This window comes from Heterocephalus glaber, unplaced genomic scaffold (genome assembly GCF_053883595.1).
Source record: "Heterocephalus glaber isolate CG9 unplaced genomic scaffold, H.glaber_assembly_v1.0 deba00001444, whole genome shotgun sequence".
NCBI lineage: Eukaryota > Metazoa > Chordata > Mammalia > Rodentia > Bathyergidae > Heterocephalus > Heterocephalus glaber.
Window position 1 is genome coordinate 8,552,138 of NW_028258297.1, and position 18,342 is coordinate 8,570,479.

The 18,342-nt window shown below is 36.6% G+C and overlaps 1 protein-coding gene across 2 annotated transcripts in view; it reads left to right on the forward strand.

The window, feature by feature from the left end:
- Enthd1 (ENTH domain containing 1) overlaps positions 1 to 18,342 on the forward strand; it is a 118,375-nt gene continuing 100,033 nt past the window's right edge. For both annotated transcript variants that reach the window (XR_015452280.1, XM_021258970.2), the window contains exons 1-2: positions 1 to 155; positions 9,196 to 9,698. Coding sequence is in view for 1 of the 2 variants with exons in the window: in XM_021258970.2 (XP_021114629.1) it covers positions 9,350 to 9,698 (349 nt within the window). In the remaining variant the exon portion in view is untranslated. The remainder of the gene's footprint in view (positions 156 to 9,195; positions 9,699 to 18,342) is intronic.

Genomic DNA, 18,342 nt, shown 5'->3' on the forward strand with positions numbered 1-18,342 from the left:
CAGGCACCAAGATCCGGAAGTGACAGAGCGGAAGTGACTTGCTAGCGGAAGTCGAGGAGGGTGTGGGCACCACTGGCTGGTTTGAGGAGGTGGAGTAGCAGGATTTGAATTTGAGCGAACCCCCCCCCCCCACAGCAGCTGGACCTTCCTCTCAGGTAATGGGCTCTGGTGTGGGTTTGCTGATGGCAGGATGAGCTAGCGGTCACCTACTTTACTTTCGCTACCGGCGCCATGTGCGGGACAGGCGATGGGAGGGCTCCGAGGCTGTCTCCGTGAGGGCAGGACCCTACTGTGTGACGCCATCATACCTCTCCCTCCTTCTAGAAACTTCCCCCAAACTTCCTCTCTGTAGTGATCATGTCCAATTTTAGGGCAGTTGCCGGTTAGGTTCTCTGAGTAGACCCAGAACCAAGCTCACCTGCTATATAGTAGTCCTAAAATCATTGTTGACTAAATGAAGAAGTGGGTGCTAAGGAACCCTGTCTGTCTTTCAGGAGTTGATTTTCTGACAGCTTCTGACTTTCTATTTTTCAAAATTCTCTCCAAAGCATCTCCTTTCTTAAAAAGCCCTATCTAGTGAGTATGCCTTATGCTGCAGGTGAGGGAAATGAGGCCCAGAGTAGCATGTAAGTCTTAATTGGAAAAAACAGATTAGGGCCTCAAGTCCATGCCATTGAATCCCAATTAAAGTAGTGAGAGGGGGCACGTGAAAGCCCAGGTGTAGCCATTTACTTCAGGGGGCAAGGGCTGTGTCTTATGCAACTAACTATTTCTCCATTTCCTGGGATGGAGCCTGCCACATGGTTGATTATTAGTTGATTCTCCCCCCCCCATTAACTTTATTTGTACATTTTAGGTATAAAATACAGTTACATTCATCATTGGGATCTTGTACCATTACATGAGTATCTTGGTTCTTTTTTTTTTTTTTTCCCTTCCTTTGCCCTTCCTTCACCCCCTCCAGCCTTCCCTATTTGCAAAGACCTTGTTTCCATTTTTTTCCTCTTCTCATATTTTTTCCTTTCCCTTTTTTCCTTTCCCCTACCCCTCCCAATTCCCTTGCTCTTTTAGAACTTTTCTTCCTGTTACACAATATCAGTTATACATTTTTAAAATTACAATATTAAGATCTAGGAGACATTACCACAGATTTTACAGAATTCAAAAGGATATAGAAAGCATATTACAAAATTCTTTTTTGAAATAAATTTGACAACTTCTAAGAAGTAACTTGGAAGACAAATTAATGAAACTAACTCTGGAGGAAATATAAAATTTGAATAGCACCTATTAAAGAAAGTATATTCCTAGCTTGAAAACCTACCTGTATGACAACAGCAGGCTCATAAACATTTTAACTGATAAATTGTATCAAACAATTAAAGCAGAAAAAAGAAGGAACACCTCTCCCCTCATTTTAGGAACTCAACATTGTGCTAATCCTAAAACTGGATAAAGATAATAGAAGAAAAAAGTATGAACATAGATAGAAATTTGTTTAACAAAACTCTTAGAAGTCAGATCTGGCAGGATGTAGAAAGTGGTTTTGTTATAGGGATGGCAGTGTTGGTTCAGCATTGGAAGATCCACCCCCAAAAGTCATCATTTTAACAGAGGAAAGGAAAAAGCCATATGATCCTGTCACTAGTTGGAGAAAAAGTATTGGACCAAATTCTACAGCTGTTCATGGTAAAAGCTATCAGGAGACTAGAAGTAGAACAGAAACTTCTCAACACATTAAAGACATGTACTCCATACTTCCAGCGAGAACATCTTGTATGAATGGAGAAGATATAATGCTTTCTCCTTAAGGTGGGGAACAAGGGCAGATATGCTTACTCTTCATCTGTCCATTAAACTTTGAAACCTAGTCCCCACCAAAATAATCTGGCAATAAAATGACACAACTAGGATAGGATTGCCATGGCAGAAGCAAAATCTTTATATGTAGATGAAATGATCATCTACAGAGAAAATACTAAGAAATCTCTAGGAGCCCCTAGAACTTGTACTTAAATTTAGCAAGATTAGAAAACACAAGGTATATATAAAAATTCAGGTCTGTGTATACTTGCTATAAATGAAGAACTGGATATTGAAATTTAAAAGTTATGTAGGAGTACAAAGGACCCAGAAAAGCCAAAAACAAAAACAAAAACAAAAAACAGTGTTGGAAGACGTTTAGCACCCAATTTTAAGAGTTCTAAAGCTACAGTAATCAAGGCAGTGTTGGTGTAAGGAAAGACATATAGATAGATTATTGGAAAAACCAATCTAGAAATAGAACCACACATATATGGTCCACTGAGTTTTGAAAGATTATTTAACATTAGCATTATATAGAATATAAACTCGATTCAAGAGCCGAGGAAGAGATAGTGTCTTCAGCAAATGACAATAGAACGCCTGGTGTCCGTATATAAAAAATTAACCTCAACCCTTTTTTTCCCATACATGAAAATAACTTGAAGGGATCTATGAACCTAAATAAGACAGCCTAGAAGTATAAAGCTTTAAGAAGAAATTATAAGGGAAAATGTTTATGAATTCAGGGTAGGCAAGAACTACCTAGGATACAAAAAACATGATGTATAAAAGAAAAAAATTGATAAATGAGATTCCATCAAAATTTAGAACTTTAAATGACATTGATAAAATGAAAAGTAGTCCTTAAACAGACCATATTTACAATGCATATAACCTATGAGCAGAATATATAAAGAATTCTTAGAGCTCATTAATAGACAACCCAATTAAAATGTAGACATAAGAAGATGATAAATGGCCAGTATAGCACAAGGAATGGTGTCCAACTCTAGAATCAGAAAAATACTAATCAGTACAATAATAAGATTGAATCATACACTCATTAGGGAGATATCAAAAGTTTTAAGCCTTGTCATGACTTTTTCTTTTTGTTGGATTCTCCCCCTTTGTGTTTAATTTGTCATGCCCAATGGATTCATTCTGCTGAGTTTCCTGGGGTTGTGATCCTCATTGTCTTTTCCTAGGTTATTGTCTAAAATTTTTTGGAGCGCCGGTTTGGTATTCATGAAGTTCCTGAGGTGTTCTTTATCATCAAAGTATCTTATTTCTCCATCAATTTTGAAAGATAGTTTTGCAGGGTACATCAATCTTGGTTGGAGGCTGTTTTCCTTTAGGGCTTGAAATACATCACTCCAAGCTCTTCTTGCCTTGAGAGTTTGCATTGAGAAGTCTGCTGTGATTCTGATGGGCTTTTCTTTGGATGTGATTTGTTTCTTTTCTCTCACTGCTTGTAGAATTTTATTCTTCTGTTGGATTTCTGGAATCCTAACTATTACATGCCTATGTGTAGATTTTTTTTGATTAAGGCTAGCTGGAGTCCTATATGCCTCACTTCTCTGTATGTCAAGTTCTTTTGCCCTCCTTGGGAAGTTTTCTGCCATCACTTCTGTGAAGAGTTTTTTTATGTCATCTGCACTCTCTCCTGTTTCTTCATTGACTCCAATCAGTCTTATGTTATTCTTCTTTGCATCATCTAGCAGCTGCGGGATTGATTTCTCGTGTTCCTTTACAATTTTAAAGCAATTTTTCTTTTCCTCCTCACTAATTGCAATCTTATCTTCTGTATCTGAAATTCTATCCTCACATTGGTTCATTCTGCTGCACAGACTTTCGATGGAGTTTTTAATCTCTTGGAAATCTGTTTGTATCTGTTTTATGTATTCCATTTGTTTCCTATGTTGGGATTCCATCATATTCCTCAGATCCTCTATTTTTTTAATCTGTGTCCTCTCTAGATTTATTAGTCATGTCTTGCACCATGAGCAAAATCTTTACTGTTATCTGAGTAATTATTTCTGCTTTCATTTTTCCCAGATCCTCTTTTGTTGCCAGTTCAGGGAGTCCAGGTGGTTGAGTATCAGAGTGTTCCATCTCGTTTCCCTTTGGGGTTGCTGTAGGTGATCTAGAAGTCTGTTTTTGAGGCTTGTTTATGTGTCTTCTCATTTCCAGGGTGGGGGTGCTTCTGGCACCCACACAGCTCACCTACTCTGCCCTAGGAGCTTGGGATGGCAGCGGGGGAGCTTCCTTCCGGGTGCTGGGACTGGCTGAGCTTCATTGCCCTAGGAGCCTGGGATGGAGGCGGGGAGCCTTGATTCTTTTTTTTTTTAGGGGAAGGCAACGAGGCCCAGACTTTATTCACCTGGGTGCAGGTCGACTGAGGGCGAGCAACCTGTCAGTGGTGAACAAAGAACAGGCAGGGATTTTTATAGGGGATCAGGAAGGGGTCTGGCACGTACAGGGGTCGGAGCAAATATTTGTGGTCGGGGTCCATTCAGCGGTCAGGGCAGATGTGTGGGTGTTGTCGGGTGACTTGACACCAGGAAGACGTTGTGCTGTGCTTTGTGGTCTTTTTTTTCTGTAACACCCGTTCTGCGTTCTGTGTGTGAGGACACGCACAGCCTGTATCTAGGTGGAGACGGCAGGACGTATACCTGGTCTTCAGCCACCTAAGGAGTGTCTTTGCTGAGGGCTGTGGTTTTTTGTATCTGCTAAAACTGTAACTGTCCATGGGCACCTCGGCTGGCTCCATGTCTTCTTGGCTACTGTGAATTGTGCTGTAGTAAATGTGGGTATATGGGTATCCCTGTAGCATTCTGGTTTCCATGCCTTTAGGAATAGACCCAGGACTGCTAGACATCCAAAATGCCAAGTTTGTATTCTATAAACTTGAAGAATGAATTCTAGGAACAATGGAGGTTAAGAGTAGGAAGAATTTTTTTTAATTAAAAATTTTTATTAGCGCATGTTTGCAGTACATAATGATTACATTCATCGTGGGGTATTGGTACCTGTACATAACAAACACATCTTAATTCCTTTTACTTCCTCTTCTCTTCCTCATCTCCATCTATCTCTTGGTACCTTTTCCATTTGCAAAAAATCTAGCTCTCTGTTTCCTATTATCTATCTTTAACTTGCACTTTAAATTTTTTATACTTTGAGTTTGTCATATAAGAGAAATCATGTGATATTTAAACTTGTGTCTGGTTTATAGTATTTCATTTAATAGTATGGTTTCATTCTACAAATGACTCAAATTTATCCTTTAGAGCAGAGTCGTACTTCATTGTGTATAAATACCATATTTAAGAAGGATTTATTGAGAGAAAGATAGCTTCTGTCTAAGAGAGACAGAAGGGGTGATATAGGGGGAATAAATGTTACTCCCATCATGCTAGATGTCAGATATGCCGTGTTTGTCTAAGGAACAACAGAGGTTAAGAATAGGGAAATTTATTGGGGCATAAGAATTAGGAATAAGAACAGCTCCTGGTTGGGCCAGGGATTTAGCTCAGTGACACCACGCCTGCCTCGAAAACCCAAGGTCCTGAGTTTGATCCCTGGAACCAAAAAAAAGAATAGCTCCTGGGCGACATCAGGGGTCCCAAATGGGTCGTCCTAATTCTTTCCATCAAAACAGTAACACCTCCTAATGCCATAGCATTCTCATCACAATTTTGGCCAGAGCTTATTTCCTCCTAAATCGAACTGACGCCTGTAGGCAGAGCTTGTACAAACAAGAGCTACTTTCTCTTCATAGCACTACCCCAAATGCACCTTTCCAGAGATGTCTTTTGGTACTCAGCCTCTTAGATTTTACTATCATTATCATACTCTAAGTCTTTGCATAGTCCATCCAGTTCCTACGTCCCTTATTTCAATTTTTGAAATCTGAAAAGTGTTGAAAGCAACTTCCTTGTCTAACCCACTTATCAGTGAAATCTGAATTGAATTAAGGATATCCATCTTATACCCTTGATTCAAATGTTTGCATACTTTTGTTGCAGATGTGTTGATGTGTTGATTTCATTATTTGGAGCCTCCACATCATACTGTGTGCATTATGTAATGTATGGCATAGGCACTGCCCTACATTTCAAAAATTAAAAAAAAAATTAACTCACCTGGATTTGGATTTTTAAATTTTTAAAAATTTTTTTAAATTAAAAAAAAATTTAACTCAAAGGATTTGGATAAGAGATTGTGGACCAGTAGTTTAATGTTGCCTGATAACTTACATGATTTCCTGTTATGATTCAGGTAAAGTTGGGGGAAAGAAATAGCATTATGAAAGTTGGCAATCTCAACAGAAAACCAAGAGGCCTTTTCTACCTCATCATTTATTTGCTTTATAATTATTTAGGGAGAAAGTTTCTTAACCAAACAATACTTTTTTTGAATGTAGGGATCATATTTTATGTTTCCCCTCAAAGCTGTACAAATAGGTTCTCAAGAGATATTTGATTGATTTGAAAATATTTGCTTAAAATTCTAGAATTTTACTTGACAGATACAAGAGTTAGATTTCACTTTTAAAATGTCATGTTTATAATTCAAAGCTGTAGAGTAATTGCAGGTTTATCCTAAAGTAGGCTCATTCATTTGTTTGGCCGTTCAGTCATCATATGTTTCTTGAGTAACTACTATTGCTATGTACTCATTAGGCATAGGATTACAGGGGTAAATAAGATGGTCAAGGTCCTTGCCCTCGAAGAGTTTCTAGTCATGGTGAAGAAGGGGCAGTGAGTCACTAACAGATAGCTACTTGATCATTCTCCCTGCTATAAAGGAAATTAATGTGCTGAAAAGAATATGATGGTGACTGAAGTGTTAGTGAAGTCAGTAAAAGCCCCTTAGAGGAGATGGCACAGATTTGTGACATGAAGTACCTTTCCCCTCTGTTTCCAATATAGAATGATATGAGTAGCCAGACAACTGAGATTTATGTGGACATTTACCTTTTTGGCCAGTAATTTTGTTTCAGGTGTCATATCACTATATAGTCAGGTAGTGCTGAATGACAGGGACACATTCTGAGAAATGTACTATTAGATGATTTTGTTGTTGTGCAGATGTCATCGAGGCACTCATAAATTAAGATGGTGTGATGTCACTAGGTGATATAATCTTGTGGGACCACTGTCATATGCAGTCCATCATTGATTAAAACATTATTATGCAGCTTGTGGCTCAGCACATAACTTCAGGTTATTTGATGGTGTGAGTAAACCTTAATCAGGTATCTAAAACATCATAAACTGACATATAATTTAACTAACACCAATTAAATTCCTTGGTAGTCTGAAAAGGACTAACAGTACCATGGTAGAAGAGCATCTTACATGTTCTATGTACATGTCACAGAGGAAAGTTCATGTTACTGTACATTACAGACATCAATTTACCTGTACAGTTTTTTTCTTTGTAGTTTCCCTAATGGTTGGGAGTGTATTTGATTTTAGCATGGCATCAAACACATAATAGTAACCTTCTAGGGTATTATTTTGATATTTTTCTGGGGCAGAAAATTGTTAAGAAAACACTTCAAAATTTATGAATGCCGGTTAGAGAATTTAGGAAAACCTAAAAGTTAAGATTGGTTTTCCAGCTATCCAAAAACAAAACAACAGTAACAAAAAGGATTTTAATAGCTGTTGTTCAAGTCCAGCAAGATATGATTCTGACAAGTTTTTTTTTTTTTTAAATAGGCTTGTAAAGAAACAGATCAATATTTGTTGCTCCAAGCCAATGTCACAGAGCATCTCTGTATTGAATCAGTTTGGTAGAGGAGACAAAAAATAACACTAGAAATTGAAATTTTTAATACCTTAGCAAAAGATTGTATGCCACCATTTTTTCTGCAGGAGAGAATCAGATAAAAATGCATGTATTTGACATGCCAATGAGAAAAATCAGAAAGTCATAGGAACACACTTGTCTTTTTCTTCCTAGGCTTGATGGTAGTCTCTTTTCTGTGAAGTCTTTATTTAACCAATAACATTTTCTATCTTGCTTATTTGAGCATGCATTTTATTTTTTTAATAAAAGGTTTATTATCTCCTTTTAAAAAGAAGTGATAGTTCATTTAGGTTGCTTCTGAATATTTATGTCTTCCTTCAATAAATAGAAATTAATCAGGCCTGAGCTAGTAGCTGAGAAGGTCAAGGAGGAAACAAAACTAAAAATAAACATTTGCTATGGATTTTTAAAAAATCATTTTCTTTTTGTTTGTATGTGTGCAGTTTCTCTAGTACTAGAGATAGATCACCTAGGCTTCATTGGGTCTGGATGCTGGTCAGGGCTTGAAATCAATTTGGTACACTCTCTTGGTAGCCATCAGTGGTGAATCACTAGGGAAACTGCAGAGTAACTGACTCACCTTGATACAAAGTAATGAAAAAGAAGAAAGAGGATGCTTTCATGTACATTGGGAATTGATAACTCACAAGATAAAGTTTCAGGGGTGCGTACCCCTTTTATGTTTTAATGCATTTTTTTATCAACCTAAATGGTTTCTCTTTGTATGGACTTGTGGGGTTTTTTTTGGTACCGAGGATTGAACTTGGGTCCTTGTGCTTGCGAAGCAGGCGGCAGAACCACTGAGCTAAATCCCCGGCCCTGTATGGACTTGTTTTGAGATCTATCAGACACACATAGTCACTACAGGTTTTGGGAAAAGCTTTACAATATTTGAATATCACTACTGTTACTGTTTAATCCTAAACCGTACTTCTTTTTAGAGATGAGTTAAAGTAATTTAACCTTTTCCTCTAATTTACTAGCCTTATCTGGACTACAACATTGGTTCTAGGTTACCATAAGTTAACTGTGGAGTCCACTGAGATACAAATATTTGTCTTAGTAGTTGACCTTCCTCACTTTTAGATTAACAAGAAAGTGGACAATATTTAGATGTAATTATAATGACTTGTTAATTCTATAAAGGTCTAGAAGAGAGACTAAAACTCAGTTTCCCCCACCATTTCAATTTCTTTCAGACACGATATTTTTACACATGACAACGTATGGTAAGCAGGAGATGTCAGAGTTCAAATTTCATTTTTTATATTAATTTGTCTATGACCCAAGTAATATATTATAATCATTGTATTTCTGGCCAAAGATGTTGAGTCTTATTTTCTGCAGGAAAAGAAAGACTACCTACATAGGACAATGTAGGACTAGAAAGACCACCTATATAGGCCAATCACTTAGGAGAGGTTTCTCTGTGCTCATTGTGGGAACATTTATGGTGTCCTCCATTCTTGGTGATGTAAATGAGGGGCAGATTTAGAAACTAAACCTAGATTTTCAGACCGACTTAGTTTTTTAATTTAACTTACATATTTTTTTGTGCTTTCCTTGTAGGAAATCGATATTTTATCAGCATGGAGATTAATCATTTGTACTCAGGAGCAGCAGAACTGGGGACTGATCAGCCATCAAGCGTTTTATAAACCAATTATACACACTCCTATTCCATTGCTCTCATCCCCATTTTACCTTCAGACTTATCCTACCTATGGCATTCAGGAGGCAAGTAAAAAACTTTGTGAAAAATTACTCAGATGCTGAAATAAAAGTCAGGGAAGCAACTTCTAATGACCCTTGGGGTCCCTCCAGTTCTCTGATGCTAGATATCAGTGACTTGACTTTCAACACGATTTCTCTCTCAGAGATTATGAATATGCTATGGCAGAGGCTCAGTGACCATGGAAAAAACTGGCGCCATGTGTATAAATCCCTCTCCCTAATGGATTATCTCATCAAGAATGGATCAAAGAAAGTTATTCAGCATTGCAGAGAGGGGTTCTTTAATCTTCAAATGCTAAAAGACTTTCAACACATAGACGAAGCTGGAAAAGACCAAGGTAACAGTTAAAGAAGTTATACAGTACACCAATAAAGATTGAGTTTGAGAGGGGTCATTTTAAACCAGGAAAAGGATTTTGTATTGTTTGTGTTGTTTTTTTTGTTTAACCAGGGTCTCAGCAGTGAACTATATCGCTGCTATTCTTCTTCTTCTTCTTCTTCTTCTTCTTCTTCTTCTTCTTCTTCTTCTTCTTCTTCTTCTTATTATTATTATTATTATTATTATTATTTTGAGGCATAGTCTTTCTGAACTGCCCAGGCTGGCCTCAAATTTGTGATCCTCCTGCCTCAGCCTTCCAGAGTGCTGAGATTACAGGTTTATGCCACCGGGTCTAGCTAATGGTGGTTCTTAAATGCACCAGCCACCTGTCCTCAGGAACAGTTAATCCTCTACATTGACTCTTCAGGGCTTTTGAGAACAATATTTTTTTCAAGAGGATGTACAAAACTAACACACTTAGGTTCCTGATAAGATGATACCTCAGGGAAAATGAATCAGGTGAAAAAAACAGGAGGCATTGGCAATTTGGTATAATAATGTCACTGTAACTTATAATTACATTGGAATTTAGTTATAAATAAAATATTCCCAAAGACTGTGAAATCTTCAAAGCCTATCTTTCTATATTGAAAGTAGTTATATGAATACTGAAATTTAGATCCTAAAATCTGTTTCAGGAGGGGGAGAGGAGGTGAAGTAGGGAAAGGATATATATAATATTGAGATGACGGGCCAGGGATTTAGCTCAGTGCTTTCGCCGCCTGCTTTGCAAGCGCAAGGACCGGAGTTCGCTCCCTGGAACCAAAAGAAAATATATTGAGATGTTTCGGTAGTGCCTGATACTCTGCAATGGTAGAAGAATCAGCACTTCCTCTCCATCTACTGTAAAATTATAATTTGGGTTTAAAGTGGGTAATCTTATGAATCACAAGAGGATAAAATTAATAGTCTATTTGTTAAGTGTACATTTTAAAACCAGATCTTTTTTAAAGGTAGTTTTAGATTTGTAGAAGAATTATACATAGAGTCTGCACATAACTCTCCCTACTCATTCATGATTTCTCCTATCATTAACATTTTGGATTTGTGTGGTACATTTGTTAGAACTGATGAACTCATACTGATATTATTAACTAAAATGCATATTTTACATTAGGATTCACCATGTGTTATACAGCTCTATGGGTTTTGGAAAATGTGTGATAGTGGACACTAGCCAGTTTCATACAGAATGGTTTCACTGCCCTAAAAATGCCCTGTGATCCATCTGTTAATCGTTTTCCTCCTCCTTCTGAATCCCTGGAAACCATTAGTCTCTACAGTTTTGCCTTTTCCAGATGTCATAAAATATGTAGCCTTTTCAGACTAGTTTCTTTCACTTAGCAATAGGCATTTATGATTTCTCTGTGTCTTTTCAGAACTTGAGAGCTCACTTTTTTCTTCCTGTTAATAAGAGCTTTATTGACATATAATTCACATACAAATTATCCATTTAATGTGTATAACTAAATGGTTGTTGGTATATTACATTATTTTTAAAATCATGATAAAAGATATATAATGTACATTTGCCTTTTTAAGTGTGCAATTTAGCAGTATTATATCCACAATGTTGTGCAATCATTACTCTATTTCCAAAACTTTTTTATAAACTTGAACAGTAATCATTAAGCAATAATTCCCTATTTCCATTCCATTTTAAACTGGGTTATTTTATTGTTGAGTTTTGAAAGTTCTTTGTTTTCTGGATATAAGACCCTTATCAGACAGGGTGATTTGCAGATATCTTTTGCCATTCGATAAGCCAGTGATGGCAAACCTTTTAGAGACTGAGCACCCAATCTGCAACACAAAACCCACTTATTTATCTCAAAGTGCCAACACTGCAATTAAACCTGAATACTGAGTTTTTAGTTTAGAAAAAACAACTTATACATTAACATCTTTTGTCTTAAAAACAAATAATATGTGTGCCATAGGTTTGCCACCACTGGCATAAGCTGTCTTTTTACTTTCTTGTTGTGTCTGTCCTCTGATGTACAAAAGTTTTAGATTTCAATGAAGTCCTATTTATCTGTTTTTCCTTTAATTGCGTGTACTTTATCATACAGACAAACCATTGTCTAATTCAAGATAATGAAGACTTATACCTATGTTTTCTTCTAAAAGATTTATAGTTTTAGCTCTTAAATTTAAGTCTTAGTTTCCTTTTGAGCTAATTTTTTATTGTGATATAAGGTAAAGAGCTAACTTCATTCTTTTGTACACAGATAGCCAGTTGTCCTACTATTTGTTGAAAAGACTGTTCTTTCCTCATTGAGCTGTACTGACACCCTTGTGAAAATCAGTCAACCACTGATGCATGGGCTTATTTCTCTACTCTGAATTGTTTCATCGATCAGTCTATTCTTATGCCAGTATCACACTATTTTGATTACTGTAGCTTTGTAGTAAGTTTTGATATCAAGGTGTGTGAGTTCTCCAACATTTTTTTCATTATAGTTTTATTGATTCTGAGTCTCTTACATTTCCTTATGAAGTTCAGCATCCGCTTATCAATTTCTCTCAAAAGAAGGAAGAAGACTAGAATTTTTTTAAATTCATTAAGTTTATTGTACATTTTAGGTATACAATATGATGACATTCATCATTGGGGGATTTGTACCTTTACTTGACATATCTTGGTTCTTATTTTTTTCCCCATTTCCCTGCCCTCCCTTCCATCCCTCCACCCCTCCCTATTTACAAACACTTTGTTTCCGTTTTTTCTTTTTCTCATATTTATTCCATTCTCTTCTACCCCTTCCACTTCCCCTCCCCCTTTGGGACTTATCTTCCAATTTCATATTGTCTGTTCTACATTTTGATCCTTATTTACACTTTCAGTTTCTCACACCAGAGAAACTATTCAGTATTTACACATGTGTGTCCTATTTATTTCACTTAAGAGTATGGCCTCTTTTAGCAGCTGTACCTCAGACAAAGAACTACTATCTAGAATATATAAAGAACTGAAAAAAATCAGACCCCCCAAATTCAAAGACCCAATTCAAAAATGGGCATCTGATGAAAACGATTAAAATGAATAATTGATAATTTGAAATAAGAAAAGGTCCAAGGGTTAGGGGATGGTGGGAGGGGAAAGGGAAAGGGAAGAAGGAAAAGAAAAATTATGAGAAAGAAAAAAAAATGGAATCAAACTCTGTGTAAATAGGGAAGGGTGGAGGGGGTGAGGGGTGTACAGGTAATGGGAGAAAAAATAAAAACTAAGATACATCATGTTCTGGTACAAACACCCAATGATAAATGTAAATGTATTTTATACCTAAAATGTACCAATAAATATATATATAAATTTTTAAAAAATGGACATCTGAAATGAACAGACATTTCTCAAAGAAGTCAAAGCAGTAAATAAATATATGAAAAAATGTTCAACATCACTGTCATTCGAGAGATGCAGATGAAAACAATACTGAGTTTCCACCTCACCTCAGAAAGAATGGCTGCTATCAAGAAATCAACCAATAACAAATGCTGGCGGGGCTGTTGGGAGAAGGGAACCCTTCTCCGCTGTTGGTGGGAGTGCAGACTGGTGCAACCGCTGTGGAAATCAATATGGAGATACCTCAAAGAACTAGGACTAGAGGTCCCATTTGACCCAGCTATTCCCCTGCTGGTATCTTCCCAAAAGAAGTAAAAGAATCATACCATGGCGATATATGTGCACCCATGTTCATAGCGGCACAGTTTGTAATAGCTGAAGCTTGGAAACAGCCCAAGTGCCCATCAACTGGAAACTGGATAAAGATATGGTTTTTTAAATATATATATAAAATGGAGTACTACTCAGCCATAAAGAACAAGAAACTAGAGACATTTATAGCTAAATGGATGCATATTGAGGCCATACTCTTAATAGGACACATGTAAATGCTGAATAGTTTCTCCAGTGTGAGAAACTGAAAGTGTAAATAAGGATTAAAATGTAGAACAGATAATAAATGAAACATTGATAATTTGAAATAGGAAGAAAAGGTCCAAAGGGGTAGAGGAAGTGGGAGGGGAAGGGGAAAGGAAAGAAGGGAAAGGAAAAATTATGAGAAAAGGAAAAAATGGAAACAGTCTTTGTAAATAGGGAAGGGTGGAGGGGGCAAAGGGAGCACAGGGAATGGGGGAAAAATAAGAACCAAGGTACCTCATGTACAGGTACATGCACCCAATGATAAATGTAAATGTATTGTATACCTAAAATGTACCAATAAAAGAATTTAAGCAAAAAAAAAAAAGGTATGGCCTCAATGTGCATCCATTTAGCTATAAATGTCTCTAGTTTCTCATTCTTTAAGGCTGAGTATTACTCCATTTTATATTTAAATTTTTTTCCTTATCCACTTACCAGTTGATGGGCAAGTGAGCTGTTTCCAAGTTTTAGCTATTATAAATTGTGCCACTATAAACATGGGTGCACATATATCAGTGTAGTATGATTTTTTAAATTCTTTTGGTAAGATACCCAGCAGGGGAATAGCTGAGTCAAATGGGACCTCTAATCCTAGTTTTTTGAGGTATCTCTATATTGATTTCCTCAGTGGTTGCAACAGTCTGCACTCCCACCAACAGTGGAGAAGGGTTCCTTATTTCCCACAACCCCTGCCAGCATTTGTTATTGGCTGATTTCTTGATAGCAGCCATTCTTTCTGAGTGAAGTGGAATCTCAGCACTGTTTTCATTTGCATCTCTCAAATGACCGGTGATGTTGAACATTTTTTCATATATTTATCTGCTGTTTCTACTTCTTTGAGAAATGTATGTTCATTTCAGATGCCTGTTTTTGGATCTGGTCCTTAAATTTGGGAGGTCTGATTTTTAAAAGTTCTTTATATATTCTAGATAATAGACCTTTGAGGAACAGCTGGTAAAAATTATTTCCCACATTGTGAGTTGTCTCTTCACTCTGTTGGTGGTTTCTCTTGCTGTGCACAAGCTTTTTAATAAGATGAGATCCCAGTTGTTGATTCTTTGTGCTAGTTCACTTGTGACTGAGGTTTTGTTAATGAAATCTTTTCCTATGCCAGTGTCTTCCAGAGTTCTACCTAACCTCTCTTCTGGCTGGTTTAGTGTTTCTGTTTTAATATTTAGATCTTTGATCTATTTTCATTTTAGTTTAGTGCATGGTGAGAGATATAGGCATACTTTTAATCTTTGGCAAAATGAAACCCAATTTTTCCAGCACCATTTATTAAAGAGGCTATCTTTAAAGAGGGTATTTGGCTCCTTTGTCAAAGATGAGGTGGCTGAGTATGTCTGGAGTTGTTTCTGCATCTTCTAATCTGTTCCACTGATCCTTGGATTTATTTCTTTGCCAATACCATGCTGGTTTTTGTTTGTTTATTTTTTGATACTAGGGATCAAACTCAGGACCTTGTGCTTGCAAGGCAGGCATGGCACCACTGAGCTAAATCCCTGGCCCACCATGCTGTTTTTATCACAGTAGCTTTGTAGTATAGTTTCATGTTGGGAATTGTCTTTGTTGCCTAGAATTGCCTTTGCTATTCTAGGTGTTTTTTTGTTCCAAATGAATTCTTGGATTGTTTTCTCAAGGTCTGTGAAATATGCTGTTGGAATTTCAATTAGGATTGCATTGAATCTATATAGCAGCTTTGGAAGTATGATCATTTTTATTGTATTGGTTCTTCCTACCTGAGATCAAGGGATGTCTTTCCATTTTCTGATACCCTCTTTGATCTCTTTTTTCAGAGTGCTGTAGTTTTCAGAGTAGAGGTCTTTTATTTCTCTAGATTGAGTCCTAGATACTTGATTTTTTGGGATGCTATTGTGAAAGGAGTTATTTCTCCAGTTCCTCTCTCAGTGAGTCTGTTCGTGTACAGGAAGGCTGTTGATTTTTGTGTATTGATCTTATATCCAGCTACTCTACTGAATTTGGTTATTAAGTCTAGAAGAATTTTGGTGAGAGTGCTTGCTTCGGTAGCACATATACTAAAATTAGAAGACTTTTGGTAGAGTTCTTGGGGTCTTCTATATAGAGTATCGTGTCATCTGCAAATAATGATAATTTAACTTCTTCATTTCCTATCTTTATTCCTTTTATTTCTTTCTCCTGTCTAATTGCTGTGGCTAATGTTTTCAGAACTATATTGAACAGGAGTGGTGTTGGTGGGCATCCTTTTCTTGTTCCAGATTTTAGCGTGAAGGATTTCAGTTTTTGACCACTTTGTATGATGTTGGCTGTTGGTTTTTCAAAGATGGCTTTTATCAGCTTGAGAGAAAGACCATCTATTCCAATTTTCTGTAGAGTTTTTATCATGAATGAGTGCTGGATTTGTCAAATGCTTTTTCTGTATCTCTTGAGATGATCATATGGTTTTTGTCCTTGGCTCTGTTAATATAGTGTATTACATTTATTGCCTTGTGTTTGTTGAACAATCTTTCCATCCCTGGGATGAATCCCACTTGATCAGGGTGTATGATCTTCTTGTTGATCTTCAGCATTCTTTTTGCCAGTATCTTATTGAGGATTTTTGTGTCAATTTTCCTTAGGGAGATTGGCCTATAATTCTTTTTTTTGGTTGGGTCTTTCTCTGCTTTGGGGATCAAGGTGATACTTGCTTCCAGGAAAGAATTTGGGAGTATTGCTTCCCTTTCAATTTCATTGAAGAGTTTAAACAGTAGTGGCAATAGTTCTTCTCTAAATGTCTTGTAAAATTCAGCGTAAAGCCATCAGGACCTGGGCTTTTCTTCGTTGGTAAGTTTTAAATTATGTTTTCAATTTCATTGGTTGATACTGGGTTGTTTAGAATTTTTAGGTCTTCCTCGTTCAACTTTGGTAATTCATATGTATCTAGAAATCTGTCCATTTCTTCTGTTTTCCATCTAATTGGCATATAGGTTCTCAAAGTAGGTATTGATGATCCCCTGGATTTCTGCTGTGTCTGATGTAATTTCACCCTTTTCATTCCTAATTGCATGGATTTGGGCCTTTTATTTTTTTGATAAGCTTGGCTGAGGGTTTGTCAATCTTGTTCTTTTGAAGACTCTTTGCTTCATTGATTTTTTGTATTGTTCTCTTAGTCTCCATTGCATTGATTTCTGCTCTGATCTTTGTAATTTCCTCCCTTGTATGAGCTTTGGGTTTGTCTTGCTCTTCTTTTTCTAGAAGCTTGAGGTTCAGAATTAGGTTGTTCATTTGAGCTCGGACTATTTTGCTAATATGAGTATTCACTGCTCTGAATTTCCCTCATAAGACTGCTTTCATTGTGTCCCATGAATTCCAATATATTGTATTGGCATTGTCATTTAATTTTAGAAACTATCTAATTTCTTCTTTAATTTCCTCTGTGACCCATTCGTTGTTCAGAAGTGTTTTGTTCAATTTCCATGTTTATGAATTTCTTGTGGTTCCTTTTGCTATTGATCTCCAATTTCATCACACTATGATCTGATAATATACAGGGGATAACTTCAATTCCTTTGCATTCACTTAAACATGTTCTATGAGCAAGTATGTGATCTATTTTGGAGAACAACTCTTGTGCAGCTGAAAAGAATGTGTATTCTGATTTTGTGGGGTGGAACACTGTAGACATCTGTTAAGTCCATTTGTTCAAGAGTTTGGTTGAGTTCTAGTATTTTGTTGTTTATTTTTTGTGTAGTTGATCTATTTGTGACAGTGGGGTATTGATGTCTCCCACTACTATTGTTTTACTGCTTATTTGATTTTTATGTCTGTTAAAATTTGTTTTATGTAGTTGGGTGTGCTGGTATTTGGTGCATATATATTTATGATTGTCATCTTTTCCTCTTGGATTGTTCCCTTTACAAGGATGTAGTTGCCTCGTCTCTCTTAATTAGTGTTGGTTTGAAATCCATTTGGTCTTCACAGAGGATGGCTACTCCTGCTTTTTGGGGGGTTTCTGTCACATGGAGTATTGTTTTCCACCCTTTAACTTTCAGTCTATGAGTTTCTTTTTGAATTAAGTGTGTTTCTTGTATGTAGCATATTGTTGGATCTTGCTTCTTGATCCATTCTGCCAGTCTATTTCTTTTGATTGGTGAATTGAGACCATTAACATTGTTGATTATAACTGATATGTACTGACTTATCCTTGTCATGACCTTTTCCTGTTGTTGGATGCTCCCCCTTTGCATTTAATTTCCTGTCTTGCCCGATGGATTCATTCTGTTGGGCTTTGTAGGGTTCTGACCCTTATTGTGTTTTCCTAGGATATTGTTTATAATTTTTTGGAGTGCTGGTTTGGTATTCATGAAGTTCCTCACGTGTTCTTTGTGATGAAAGTATCTTATTTCTCCATTGATTTTGAAAGATAGTTTGCAGGATATATCAATCTGGGTTGGAGGTTGTTTTTTTTTTAGAGCTTGAAATACTTCACTCTAGGGTTTTCTTGACTTGAGGGTTTGTGTTAAGAAGTCTGCTGTGATTCTGATGGGCTTTCCTTTGTATGTGATTTTTTTTTTTCTCCAACTGCTTGTAATATTTTGTTCTTCTGTTGGGTTTCTGGAATCTTGACCATTATATGCCTAGGTGTAGAATTTTTTATTTTTTATTTTTTATCATGGCTAGTTGGAGTCCTATATGCCTCACTTATCTGTATGTCAAATTC